At 44.5% G+C, this 13,801-nt stretch overlaps 1 protein-coding gene across 3 annotated transcripts in view; it reads left to right on the top strand.

Moving 5' to 3' along the window:
- SNX31 (sorting nexin 31) overlaps positions 1 to 13,801 on the top strand; it is a 69,801-nt gene that overhangs the window by 18,703 nt on the left and 37,297 nt on the right. For all 3 annotated transcript variants that reach the window (XM_017519692.1, XM_017519693.1, XM_017519691.1), the window contains exons 4-7: positions 761 to 825; positions 7,646 to 7,756; positions 11,946 to 12,036; positions 13,275 to 13,362. In XM_017519692.1, coding sequence (XP_017375181.1) covers positions 761 to 825; positions 7,646 to 7,756; positions 11,946 to 12,036; positions 13,275 to 13,362 — 355 coding nt within the window. The remainder of the gene's footprint in view (positions 1 to 760; positions 826 to 7,645; positions 7,757 to 11,945; positions 12,037 to 13,274; positions 13,363 to 13,801) is intronic.

Below are 13,801 nucleotides of genomic sequence, written 5' to 3'. Positions count from 1 at the left end.
TGCCTTATCATTGCTTCTTTTTGGTAACATCTTGAGAACTCTTATCATTCAAAGAGGTGCTCTCGGCCAGGCACTGTGGCTCATGCCTGTAATCTCAGCATTTTGGGAGGCCAAGGTGGGTGGATCACCTGAGATTGGGAGTTTGAGACCAGCCTGGTTAACATGGTGAAACCCCGTTTCTACTAAAAATAAAAAAATTAGCTGGGCATGGTGGTGGGGGCCTACAATTCCAGCTACTTGGGAGGCTGAGTCAGGAGAATCACCTTAACCCAGGGGGCAGACGTTGCAGTGAGCCAAGATCATGCCCCTACTCTCCAGCCCGAGAGTCAGGGCAAGGCTCCAAAGAGGTGCTCTCAATCGATGTTTCTTGGTTGAATTAAAATTTCAAATTACCCCCTTTCTTGCTAGGCTGGGAGTCTAGATGCAGGTTTTAAGATCTTTCTGCTTCTTCATATAAACTTCATTATTATGCTGGTAAGGCAGCAAAATGGATGTTGAGTAGTATGGGTATGTATAAATACAGTGAGATGCCTGGGAACACTGTCACCCTGGATGGATGTCATGGGTTCCTGTTGGTAAGGCTGCCTGGAGGAGGCAAGCTTTGGGGGTTTTCCTGTATTTGAAAGGTTTCAACTTTCATCACTTCAAGGAGGAGACAGAGCACTGGCAAGGCATGGAGTGATCTCTGGAGGACATAGCAATTAATAGGCAAGGCCCCACCCAGCCCATGCTAACCTGGCTCACCATCCATGTTTTTCAGTAACCATGGACCCAAACGTGTTGAGAAGTGATGTCTTCATTGAGTTTTTAAAACTGGTACAACTGGTAAGCTTGCTCTTCCTTACTGGGGCCATCTTTCTTCTGTAGGACACTCTCTTCATGAACCAAGTGTGCATGGACCATGTGTGCACTCTGGCCACAGCCCCACAGAGCCTGGACTTGGGTCAAATATATTCATTTCAAGTCAATTGGGGGATGGTTCCTATTCTGTTCTTTTGAAGGTTTAGATTTTAGATGGAAAATGAAGTGTGTCACTTGACTGTTGGCTCATTTTATTAAGCAGATCCATTTTTCTGTAGCCTAAGAATTATACATCTCAAAACACGATGTGAAGAAGAGGACCTTAAAGTATAGTATGAGAACTACAGCCTTTATCATGAAGGGATCTCATAAGATGTCTGTGACCCTGCTTCTGTAGCTGAGATTTCCAAGTGGGCCACAGTGAAGACATCAGGAGAGCAGGCCATGCCGGCGATTGCTTGTATATTCTCTGCTCCTACTTTTATTGTAAATGAATCATGGAAAAAATTCAGCATGAACAGAATGACATACAGCAGCTCCCTCTCCTTTGTTGCTCTAAAGAATCACACTTGCCTCCAGGCTGAAACTGCTAAGTACGTTTGTTTAGCACAACACTCATTCTAATGGCACATAAAGAAACATTGTTATGTCTGTATGCATGAGCTTGGCTGAAAAATCTCTGAAAGAATTGGAATTTCTACAATAATATGATACTAGTGAACTGGATCCTTAGCCAGGGAGAAATGATCAGATTTGCAAAAACTAGAACACATTTCATTCATTCATTCATTCATTCATTCATTTATTCATTTATAAAAAAAAATTCCCATTCGGTTCTCAGAACAAATTTCATGTAGACGGGGGTTGAAATGTGTTGGTATATTTACCGGCCTACTCAACCTAATAAATGGCCCTAGCACCTTCTGTTCTGTAGTGGTTCATATTTTCACATTTGCTTGATGGTATATATACACACATACTTTCTTATTCTTTGAAAAGTTTGTTGTAGAAGTGGTCATGGTAGTAAAATTCAAATAGCACAAGTGTGTACAATGAAAAGTAACTTATCTTCCTCGTGGTCCCCCTCCTCAGTGACAAGTGTTGGTAATAGTCTAATGTGCTCTTCTACACATTTCTCCACATATATAAGCATGCATATGTATACATATATATACATACACGCACACACACAATCATGTGTCATTTAACAATGGATTCGTTCTAATAAATGCATCATTAGGGGATTTTGTCATTGTGTGAACACCGTAGAGTGTATTACACAAACCTAGATGGTAGAGCCTGCCCCTAGGCTACAAACCTGTACACTCTGTTACTGTACTTAATACTGTGGACAATTATAATATCATGATAAGTGTTTGTGTATCTAAACATAGAAAAGGCACAGTAAAAATATGACACTAGCATATTATGGGACCACTGTCATATGTGCAGTTTGCCGTTGACCAAAATGTCATCAAGGGATATATGACTATATGTGTGTGTGTGTACCTACGTATGTACACGCGCACGCGCGCACACACACACACACACACACACACACCCATATCCATTTTATTTTACAAACAAGCACACAACACTCAACACACTTTTTGAACTTGCTTTTTGCTTTTTTTTTGAGACAGAGTCTTGCCACCGAACCCGGCCTGAACTTGCTTTTTAATGGCTAGGTGCTGTTGCTCACGTCTGTAATCCCAGCCCTTTGGGAGACTGAGGTGGGCAGATCACCTGAGGTCAGGAGTTCAAGACCAGCGTGGCCAACATGGTGAAACTCTGTCTCTACAAAAATATAAAAATTGGCCAGACGTGGAGGCACATGCCTGTAATCCCAGCTACTTGGGAGGCTGAGGCAGAATTGCTTGAACCCGGGAGGTGGAGGTTGCAGTGAGCTGAGATCGTGCCACTGCACTCCAACCTGTGCAACAGATCAAGACTCTGACTCAGAAAAAAAAATTAAAAATTGACCTTTTAAAAACTATGTCTTGCAGATCATTCTATATCTGCACATATAATGGTAAGTTGATTTTATTTTGGTCATCTTTCTGGGGTGCATTATGGGTTTTGCTTTCAATCATTCATGGGATCACTCAGTGTTTTCGAGCTTTGTTTTACATATCTTCTTTTCCTGATAATTTGAAAGGTTTTATACCTGATTTTAGTTCCTTAATATTTTGGCTTTGTGACTTCATACAAAAGCCTTATGCCTCTAGCTGTGTTTTTTAGTGTCTCTTTTTACTTAATCTAATGAAATTTTCACTTTTGTAATAGCTTTATTTTCCTCTTCCATTTCTTCCATGAACTTTGCCAGCTCACTTTTATATCTTGTGGTTATCTTCTTTCTTGAGGCTTTAACTTATTCTTTGAGGTCTTCATTCAGAAACACCTTCTTTTTAGCAACACATCCATCATTTTCATCTGCATAATGATGTAATTTTTTTGGTATATGTTTTTTGCCTTTCATTGGTCATGTTTCTTTCTTCCTTTCTTGCAGGAGTTTTACATAGGTCCCTTGCCAGCTATCTGTAGGTCATCAATGAACTTTGAAAGGGGCTTCTGTTGTGAGCTAGCTGTTTGCTGACACATAGCATTGGGGAGGGGCTTGAGTTGAATTCATCGAATCTGTTGCATTTCCAGATCTTGTTTCTGTTTCTGAGCACTTTCTTATGAGCGTTCTACCCTAAGGCCTGAGCAGACTGTCTAGCATCAAAGCTTTAAACCCCAGCTCCTCATATCATGTTCTAGCCTTCTGAATCCTTTGATTAAGATCAGCAGCCTCAAACTTGGTTTAGGGGTTAAGAGTTTAGGCTAAGTAGTGAGAGGGCCTTGGTTCAAATTTTGCCTGTCCTACTTTTGGTTTATATGACTTGGGGCAATTTACTCAGCCTTTTTATACCTCAGTTTCCCCATCTGTAAAATGGGAAGAAGAGCTCCTGTTTCTTGGGGTTGCTTTGAGGATTAAATTAACTGATACCCTTAAAGCATATCATCTGGCACGATGTTAATAGATATGAGGTAGTCACTACCTCTACCTCTTGGGTTCAAGCAATTCTCCTGCCTCAGCCTCCTGAGTAGCTGCGACTACAGGCATGCGTCACCATGCCTAACTAATTTTTGTATTTTTAGTAAAGATGGGGTTTCTCCATGTTGCTCAGGCTGGTCTTGAACTCCTGACCTCAGGTAATCCACCTGTCTCAGCCTCCGAAAGTGCTGGGATTATAGGTGTGAGCCACCATGCCCGGATGAGACATAGGTTTTAAAAAGCAAAATTGTAATGCCAGTCCATTTTCTTTTCCCAGCCATGCTGAGAGATTACTTTTTGCAAAGATGGAGCGTGTATACATCTCTTGAGCAACCCCTGCCACTAGGTGGTGTCCGATGGGGCCCAGAGTAGCTCCAGACAGGCTGAGTACCGCGTGATTAACTGCTTTGAGGCATGAGGCAGCTTATGCATTGCTTGAGTTCCGTGCACCTTGAGACCCTTGCACGGCCTGGGCAAGTTATTTAACCTCTGTGAACCTTTACTTCATCTGAAGAAATAATGAAATTAGTAAAGGTATATATGCCTCATGGGGTTGTTATAGGAATTAAGTGAGCCACTATATGTGAAAAGAGCCCAATTATCAGGATCATGATCTAATAAAATATTTGTATATAACAAATATATAGATATTTTATCCATAAATGATGTGCTATATACACAGATTCTTATATATATAGATATAATACATAAATATATTGCTTTTTTTGCACTAATCCTTTGAATGTAGAAGAGAGCAAATTTTCTCTTCTAAAGAACTTAGATTCAGAATCATAGAAATTTAGCAATTGTAAGCATGTGGGGGGAGGGAATTAAAATGTAAAGTCAAAGCTTGCCCTTTGATAATGAAATGATGAAAAACAAGCCTGTTGCCCATGTGATCAGCTTTTTGGGCTAACTGAGCAATGTGATTGAGTTGCTGGGGCTCCCCAGGTCCCTACAAAGCCTGCAGCACCTGTTGTGTCTGAAAAGTCAGAGGGACTGAGGAAAGGGGAGCTGTGCCCACGGTGGGGACAGGGTCTCACTTGGTCTGCTGACCTGAGCCCCAACTTTGTGATCCCCCAGTAATCTCCTTATTGGGCATTTGGATCTTCCCTGTCCAATCCTGATAACTGGAAGGTGATGGGATCAACTGTACCCCAAACTTCAGCATCACACAGTAAACCCATATAACAAAACTGCAAGTGTACCTCTTAAATCTAAAATAAAAGTTGAAATTATTTTAAACATGATAGAGAATGTTCACAATGGGCATCAGATTTTCACACCACAAATTCAGGTATATACCATAAACATATTAGTCTTAAAAAAAAAAAAGGAGGTTACTTCCCTACCACTCCCACCTGCGCTGTGTGACTAGTATTCTGGCTTATATAGCAGTCTCTGAGCAGAGAAGATGATGTGGCTCCTTTCTCCATCTTCCCGAGGTATGACACTACCATTCTGAATGCCTAGGAGAGAAGTTAATTTATTGTATACTATAGATGCCTTGGGCATTAGAGTTTAATCCTCTCAGGGAAACTGGGATGAGAAAGACGGTGACCTCAATCAGCCAGAGATGAAAATAGGTCTGTGGACTGACAGTGTCACCTTCAGAAGATGCGGAGGAACGGTCCACCCCCAGATTGCTGCCCTGTGAGGCCCCATGTAAGCAGCCACTGGCCTCTCTGGACCCGCCGCGTCCTAGGGTCCTACCTCTCCCTATAACTGGAGCACCAGCTCAGCCAGTGCTTCCCTGAACTCTGATGGCCTAACAATGTCTCCAGCTCCATCCTGAGAATGTCACAGGTCCCCAGACTTGTTCCTGCTTCTAGCACACATCCTTCCCCTCACAGGATACTTAAGCCTGCAGAGCTGTGTCTAGCTGGGGCTGCTCCTTTAGATGGAAACTCGCTCACTAGATGGCAACTCACATCTCTTCACTGGCCTCAAATTTTGTGCAGTTTAGGTTTTTGCTGTAGCAAAATCATAAATTACTGCATAGATGGTGTGGTAAAATAAAAAACCAATTTGATGGGAGGCCGAGGTGGGTGGATCATGGGGTCAGAAGTTCAAGAACAGCCTGGCCACCATGGTGAAACTCTGTCTCTACTAAAAAGATACAAAAATTAGCCTGGCATGGTGGCAGGCACCTGTAATCCCAGTTACTTGGGAGGCTGAGGCAGGAGAATTGCTTGAACCTGGGAGGCAGAGGTTGCCACGAGCCAAGATTGCACCATTGCATTCCAGCCTGGGCAACAAGAGCAAAACTCCATCTCAAAAAAAAAAAAAAAGGTTGATATTTGTCCCCAGTTCCTGGCACAGAGCTCCTGGGAATTTCCTTCATGTTAGGACTGCCTTTTGTTATCCTTAACAAGCACCTTAGAGCAGTGCCTGAGTTTATGCTGATGAGATGACTCTTGGCTGAAGGGCTTTGAGGTAGCATCAGGATGGGGACTGATCACCTGAAAGACCATGGCATGATTAAAGGATTGGGACTTTCGGCCCCCACCCACCTCTCAACCCTCAGCCTTGGGGAAGGGAGAGTGGCTGGAGATTGAATTTAGCTGCCAGTGGCCATGATTTAATCAATTATGCCTATGTCATGGACCTCCATAAGAAACCCCTAAGCAACGGGGTTTGAGGGGCTTCCATAATGGCACCTCCATAAACAACCACCCCTAAGCAATGGGGTTTGAAGTGCTTCCAGGTTGGTGAATGCATGGTGGTGCTGGGAGGGTGGGGCACCCAACGAGAGCATGGCAACTCCACCCGCACCCTGCTCTGTGTATCTCCTCCATTTGGCTGTTTCTGAGTTGTAGCCTTTATGATAAGGCAGTAGCGGTAAGTTCACCATTTTCTTCTGTTTTGTGAGTTGTTCTGGCAACTATGAAACCTGAGATGGAGACATGGAAACCAGAATTTGTAGTCAGCTGGGCAGAAATGTGGGTAACTTGGGCCCCATATTTGCTGCTGGCACGTAAAGGGAGTAGTCTTGTGGAGCTGAGTCCTTGAACTTGTGGGATCTGAGGATAACTCCAGGTAAAGCATGTCAGAATCCAATTGCATTGTTGGACAGCCATTTTGATGTTCAAGAATTGGAGAATTGGTTGCTACAAGGAAATACTTCCCCCCTACCTCCCCCCTACCTCCCTTCACCTCCCCCCAACATTTAGTGTCAGAAAGAATCGGGGATATGGGCTTTAAGGATGCTGGAAATACTGAAAATTGGGCAAGTTAATTCTGAGACTGTCAAGGATGTGGACTTTATCAAAAGCTGTTTTCTCCAACATAGATACTCAGTTGTGTACTTGGGAATTCTTTAAGCTTCATGTTACTGCTTTGCCTTGCCTCCACTATGCCCTGTAAACAACCCTCCCAATCTCTGCACGTGTCTCTTGGGAACTTTGAGTACCATATGCTGGAAGAGCACCAAAAGAGGAAGCTATGGATTGTTCACTTGCTGCAATGGTACAGCTTTAAAAAATGGTGCGGAGGCTGGGCGCGGTGGCTCATGCCTGTAATCCCAGTATTTTAGGAGGCCAAGGCAGGTGGATCACCTGAGATGAGGAGTTCGAGACCAGCCTGGCCAACATGGTGAAGCCCATCTCTACTAAAAATACAAAAAAATTAGCTGGGCGTGGTGATGAGCACCTGTAATCTCAGCTACTCGGGAGACTGATGCAGGTTGCAGTGAGCCGAGATCACACCATTGTACTGCAGCCTGGGCAAGAGTGAGACTCTGCCTCCAAAAAAAAAAAAAGAAAAAAAATGATGTGGAAATTAATTTTGCTTTTCTTTTGCTTACAGAATACATTTGACATCGCCACCAAGAAAGCTTCTCTGGACATATTTCTGCCCAATGAACGGAGTATTCAAGTAGAAATTCTAACATCAGACACTGCTGAACGAATCCTAGAGGTGAGCTTTGTTTAAACTCCAGCCCAGAACTGAATCTAGGGATAGTTCCGTTTGGAAAGCAGAGAGTGGGATACGGTTACCTTCCAGAAGCTTCTGGCCTGTTGTTTTACTCTAGGGATGACTTACCTGCCGAGGTACTGGCATTTCCTGGGAGATTGATCAAGGAACCTGCGATACAGCCAATCCTCCAGGGCCTCTTTGGTTTCGCCCTCCCTGGGGGCACCAATTTTCCAGAGATCTCTTGGAAGGCTACTGTCACTTCCCTGGCACTTAGCCAGGGCTCTGGTCTATAAATATGTAAAATGCTTTATTATTGGATGCCCCACAGCTGGGGGCAGGAAGGAAAGTGGAGCTTGGCAGAGTCTGAAACAGGCCATATCTCGGTGTGCTGGTGACAGGTCCTGGCAGAGGGTGGCAGGGGAATTCTTGAAGATTCCTATTCTCCCACAGAGAAAATTCTTGAAACCAGGGCTTCATCAGAGCTAATTCTGGGTGCTGGGGATCCAGATGTGAGTGGCGGTCCACTCTCTGAGGACTAACAAGGCAAGACCCAGAAGGCTTCTCCCTTCTTCAGCAGCTCTGCCTCCCAGACCCTTTTTCCATCTGCTGAGCAGAGCCGCAGAGGGGACGCTGTCTTCTCACACCCACATCCTGCTCCTGGGGGGCCCTTTTTCTTTGGAAGGTCTTAGTTCCAATCCTCCAGAGAAACATACAAGAGAAAATGCAAAGTTATAAACATGAAGAAGAGTCAGAAAGTTTCTAGGACTTTTCAAAGGCCGGAAAGTTCTTGTGCTTGGGTTATGGTGTCTGACCCTTTCTGAGCTGAGAAATGGAAGCACTCCCATTTTGGCTGCTAGCTCTTCAGGCCTGCCTTGACCTAAGCTATTCCTGTATCTCCAGCCTCTCTCATATTCATCGCCTCTCCATTTCTTCCTCTCCATCCCACATCTGGACCTTAGTCCCGCCCTCATCATTTCCCAGCTGGATCTCTACAGCTGCCCCTAAACTAGCCTCCCTGCTTCTAGTCTTGCTAATCTTCGGCACTGATGTCCAGCATAGTCTTTCTAAAGAGTACGAAAGGCCCTTGATGCTTGAGGGAGTTTGTACTCCAAAACAAAAACCATAAAAACACAGTTTCCTCAATTGCCCAGGACCTAGAAGTGAGAGACAGATTCATAAGTGAAGGAGGAGTAGAAAGGCAGTAATAGAATGGGAGCCATAGACTGCATGCATCTGGGGCCAGGCAGGTAGCTCTGGGGTACAGCTGCAGGAGGGGAGATAATCTGGAAATGGATGGAATTGTTCAAAACAGGAGAGCACCTGCCTTGCCCAAAGCCATCATCATTGACTTTTTTTTTTTTTCACACACTGGGCTTGCTGACCAAACTAGACATACCTGCAGCTGAAGGCAGTGGTGGCGGTGGTAGTGTGGGGTCTCCTATCTTCTGAGTTTAGGATGAAGCCTAGATTCAAATTACAGTCATGTGCCACATAACAATGTTTTTTGGTCAACATTGCACAGCATGTACAATGGTGGTCCCATAAGGTTATGATATAATATTTTACTGTACTCTTTCTATATCTAGATATGTTTAGATACATTAATATTTACCAATATGTTACAGTTACCTACAGTATTTAGTACAGTCACACGCCTACTATACTACTACAAACCTGGGCTAATAGCCAAGGAACAGCGGACCATACCATCTAGCCTAGGCATACAGTAGGCAATATCATTTAGATTTGTGTAAGTTCCCTTCGCAGTGTTCACACAACGAAATCGCCTAACGATGCACATCTCAGAATGTATTCCTGTCATTAAGCATCACACAGCTGTAGAGTGCTGCTGTGTAATGGCTGTGTGAATTTGGGTAAGTTACTTTACAGACAGAAATAGTTCACGTTCCAGAGACGATGGCCGTTGTGGTTATTGGTCACTATTGGTATTGGTACTGATATTGGAGGGGGTGCTGAATAATACTGAGTAGGGAGATACCTCTAGGGTTCTGTGGTACCATCTGTTTTGTCCATTTCCCTTGAAACTAATAGCATACATTTGATGAGGTACATTTGCAGTCAGAAAAATGTGCTTCCCCTCTTCCAATCATGTTGGCTTGTTAGAAATTCAGACCCAAGACATTGACATCATTGGATCAGATAAGTTTAACTGAAGGTTCTGCCCTAGAAGTGGTAGAGTTTCCATAACAGGTGGCGTGATCACTTGGCCAGCCACAGGTTTGAATTTCCTTCCAGGAACTGGGACATTCTCTAGGCTGCATAAAACCGTAATTTAAGTTTTATAATTAAAAGTCACCTCTGCATCTTCTCCAGCACGCTTGCTGCCATTCTCACTTTGCCTCACCCACAGCCTGCCTTTTACTTTTCAATGGTTTTTTTGTTTGTTTGTTTTGAAATGGAGTTTCACTCTTGTCACCTAGGCTGGAGTGCAATGGCTCTATCTTGGCTCACTGCAACCTCTGCCTCCTGGCTTCAAGCAATTCTCCTGCCTCAGCCTCTGAGTAGCTGGGATTACTGGCACCTGCCACCATGCCCAGCTATATATATATATTTTTTTAGTAGAGACAGAGTTTCACCATGTTGGCCATGCTGGTCTTGAACTCCTGACCTCAGGTGATCCGCCCATCTTGGCCTTCCAAAGTGCTTAGATTACAGGCATGAGCCACCGCACCAGCCACAATGGGCTCTTTAAAGGCCGGCAGCAAGCTAAAATCTAGGACTACTGTGGTGCTAGTGATGGCGTTTGTGTTTTGAATCATCATTAACATTTGCTAAGAGGAAAAATATTATGTATTTTTTGCTGATGCTCACTCCTTTCAAAAGAAGGTGTTTATGTTTGTATGAATGCGAAAGGCTTCTTCATTTTCCTTTTGCCCCCACATCTCTCCTCTGTCTGCCTTGGCATGTAAGCTTGTTGATTTCCCTAAATTAGACAAAAGAAAATAATCTCATTTGAGTGGACCTGGGTCAGGTTTACTCTGGGAAAGATGTCTTTACTATGCTGTTACCTACCACACACTCACCCAGACACAGAAGAGCCCTGTGTTTGGCTTCTGGGTGTTTTGCAACCCAAAACATGGGAGAAAGGGAGAGACAGAAAGAAGGGGAAAGGGAATTACATTGAAAGTGTTGAAACTATTTCTGGGCTGCTCTTTATTTTCAAAGCTATGTTGAGAACATCCACTCATACCTGCCACCTAATCAGACTGTTTCCTCAGGGTAGTTTATGGATCTCTGACAAGAGAAGGCCCCCTTTGAGCCTGGTATTTGTACAACTGCCACTTAGAGACTGGGAGCCATGGGTAAAGCATCTCTCGCAGGCAGTGCCTGGAGGCAGCTACTTGAGTGTTACGCAAGTGATTTAGGGAGTTAAAACCAGGAGTCCGAGGAAATTACTGGAGAGCCCAGTGTTGAGGAGCTGTGCTGGGTGGATGGCAGGGAGGTAGGCTGTGGTCACACAGAAATTTCTGCTAAGGGAGGGTGAGTAGATGCCCAGCGCTGAGAGGGGACAGCCTGATAGACTGATGGTAAAAATGAAGCCACTGCTGTTGAAAGCCGTTTGTTATAAAGGTCAAAGAGGAATGTGAAGGAAGGCAGCCTATGCCCGGGATCTGAGGTTTTCATTTTGCAAACATCGTAGTAAATTACATGTTGACCATCACAGGAAACATCAAGGAGAAGCAGGCCTGGCATGCCAAAGGTGTGCAGTAGCGCATGCACGTTTGTATGTCAGACAAGCGGTGGGGAGCGATCCTTCTCCAAATATCTGGTAATGCAGCCCACAGGAAAGTAAATTAGTGTGCAGGCTCCAGGGACAGATGTCACAGAAGGACAGGTGTTCCTGGAGCATGGCTGCTGCCCTCCAGGGGAAAATAAAGGCCAACACGATCCAGGAGTGTGTCCACATCTGAGATGGGATGACCAACCTCAACTGGGGCCAGCCTCTGTCTGTTGGGGTGGGACTGATTTTTATTTTCTTTATTCTAATTTTTTGTGTTTTTACATTTTTTAAAATGAGTGCCACTTTTGGATTCCAAAAAGCTGAGTGTTCACTAACCAATGGCAGCACTTTTTATGGATGTATCCAGCCCATTTCCAATTCTGCATGTCACAGGATGCACAGTGGGCACAGCTCACTTTTTCCCCTTCTGCTTGTTTTTGGTTAAAGGTGGTGTCACACAAAATTGGACTGTGTCGGGAGCTCTTGGGCTACTTCGGCCTCTTTCTCATTCGGGTTGGCAAAGAGGACAAGCTTTCTGGTAAGAACGAAGGAACAGATGAATCAGCTAGGAGATGGGGTAGACAGGTATGAGCAGGGGCTCGATGCAAGAGTCACAGCTGAGGGGCTGGCCAACCCCCGGGGTGTGGTCCCTACTGCTGTTCTCAGTCACTGGATTAAGGGTTTGGGGAATGGGAGGTTGTATCCTTGTTAGGGGAGAGTGGAGGCAAACCGCTTATACTTTGGTGGTCCAGTAACTGCACCTGTGCACCCCCAGCCCTAATCCTGTCCCCCTTCCCTTTACCCCAGGCCCGGGCCTGACCACTGACCACCCGTTGGCACCCTTTCCTGTGAATGGAGTGCTAGACTCCAGGTGTCAGGGCGCCCCACCACAGCATCATTTCCCCTTGTTTTTGTTTTGTTTTGTTTTGTTTGTTTGTTTTTTGTTTTGAGATGGAGTTTCGCTCTTGTTGCCCAGGTTGGAGTGCAGTGGTGCAATCTCGGCTCACCGCAAACTCTGCCTCCGGGTTCAAGCCATTCTCCTGCCTCAGCCTCCCGAGTAGCTGGGATTACAGGCTCCTAATGACACCTAGCTATTTTTTGTATTTTTAGTAGAGACAAGGTTTCTCCATGTTGGTCAGGCTGGTCTCGAACTCCTGACCTCAGGTGATCCACCTGCCTCGGCCTCCCAAAGTGCTGTGGTTACAGGCATGAGCCACTGTGCCTGACCTCATTTCTCCTTTTTAAGGAACATTTGTGGATGATATCAACGAGTTAATAGATTCTTTTTTTCAAGTGTAATGAGATAGTGTGAGATGACAATCTGATTCTCATCTTATCTTTTGTTTTCTCTACAGTATGTTTCTAGATATTACAAAGTTTTTTGTGTGAAATGGTATCAGTTATATTAAAGTAGTTTATAAATGTCCTCAAGAAGATTGGGGGGTGGCTTTGAGTTGGAAGCTAAAGGGTTTGTGTAGCAGGTTGGCTGCTAGACACCGTGGTGATCTGTGAAGGCTCTGGATGTCTCTGGACCTATTTTTTCATCTATATCCCAGTGTAAAACATCTCCCACTCAAGGGGCTGTATTTTATGAGGATCAAATGGTATTTATTTTTTGAATGAACTTCAGAAAGTTAAAATTACACATAAATACAGAGGATATTCTTACTATGATTTTATTATTTTCAATAGGTTTTATTTTCTCAATTGAAAGCTGCTATATACAAGCTGTCTGTACTGTTTCAACCAGTAAGACTGGCTTTCCCCTTTCCCTAGTTGTAAAAAAATTGGCAGACTTTGAACTCCCTTATGTTCATCTTGGAAGTTCTGAAGTGGAAAACTGTAAGGTTGGACTCCGAAAGTGGTAAGTAGGTACTGAAAGTGACAGAAGGCTTTTGAGGATGTCTTGCCATTGCCCATCAGGACTTGTCAGAGTCACGTCACATCCTGCTCACAGCCTGACAGCTGGAGACCAAGAACTTAGGGAAGGTCATAAGAAAAGCAGTGGAGGCCAGGCGCTGTGGTCTATGCCTGTAATCTCAGTATTTGGGGAGACCAAGGCAAGAGGATTGCTGGAGCCCAGGAGTTCAAGATCAGCCTGGGTAACATAGCAAGACCTCATCTCCACTAGAAATCAAAAACCTTAGCCAGGCGGGATGGTGTACATCTGTGGTCCCAGCTATTCAGGAGGCTGAGGCAGAAGAATCACTTGAGCCCAGAAGATTGAGACCGCAGTGAACCGAGATTACACCACTGCACTCCAGCCTGGGCTGTATCAGTGCAAGACCCTGTCTCAAAAAGAA

Source organism: Cebus imitator, unplaced genomic scaffold (assembly GCF_001604975.1).
Source record: "Cebus imitator isolate Cc_AM_T3 unplaced genomic scaffold, Cebus_imitator-1.0 Scaffold767, whole genome shotgun sequence".
NCBI lineage: Eukaryota > Metazoa > Chordata > Mammalia > Primates > Cebidae > Cebus > Cebus imitator.
This window is presented reverse-complemented; position numbering and strand designations above follow the sequence as displayed.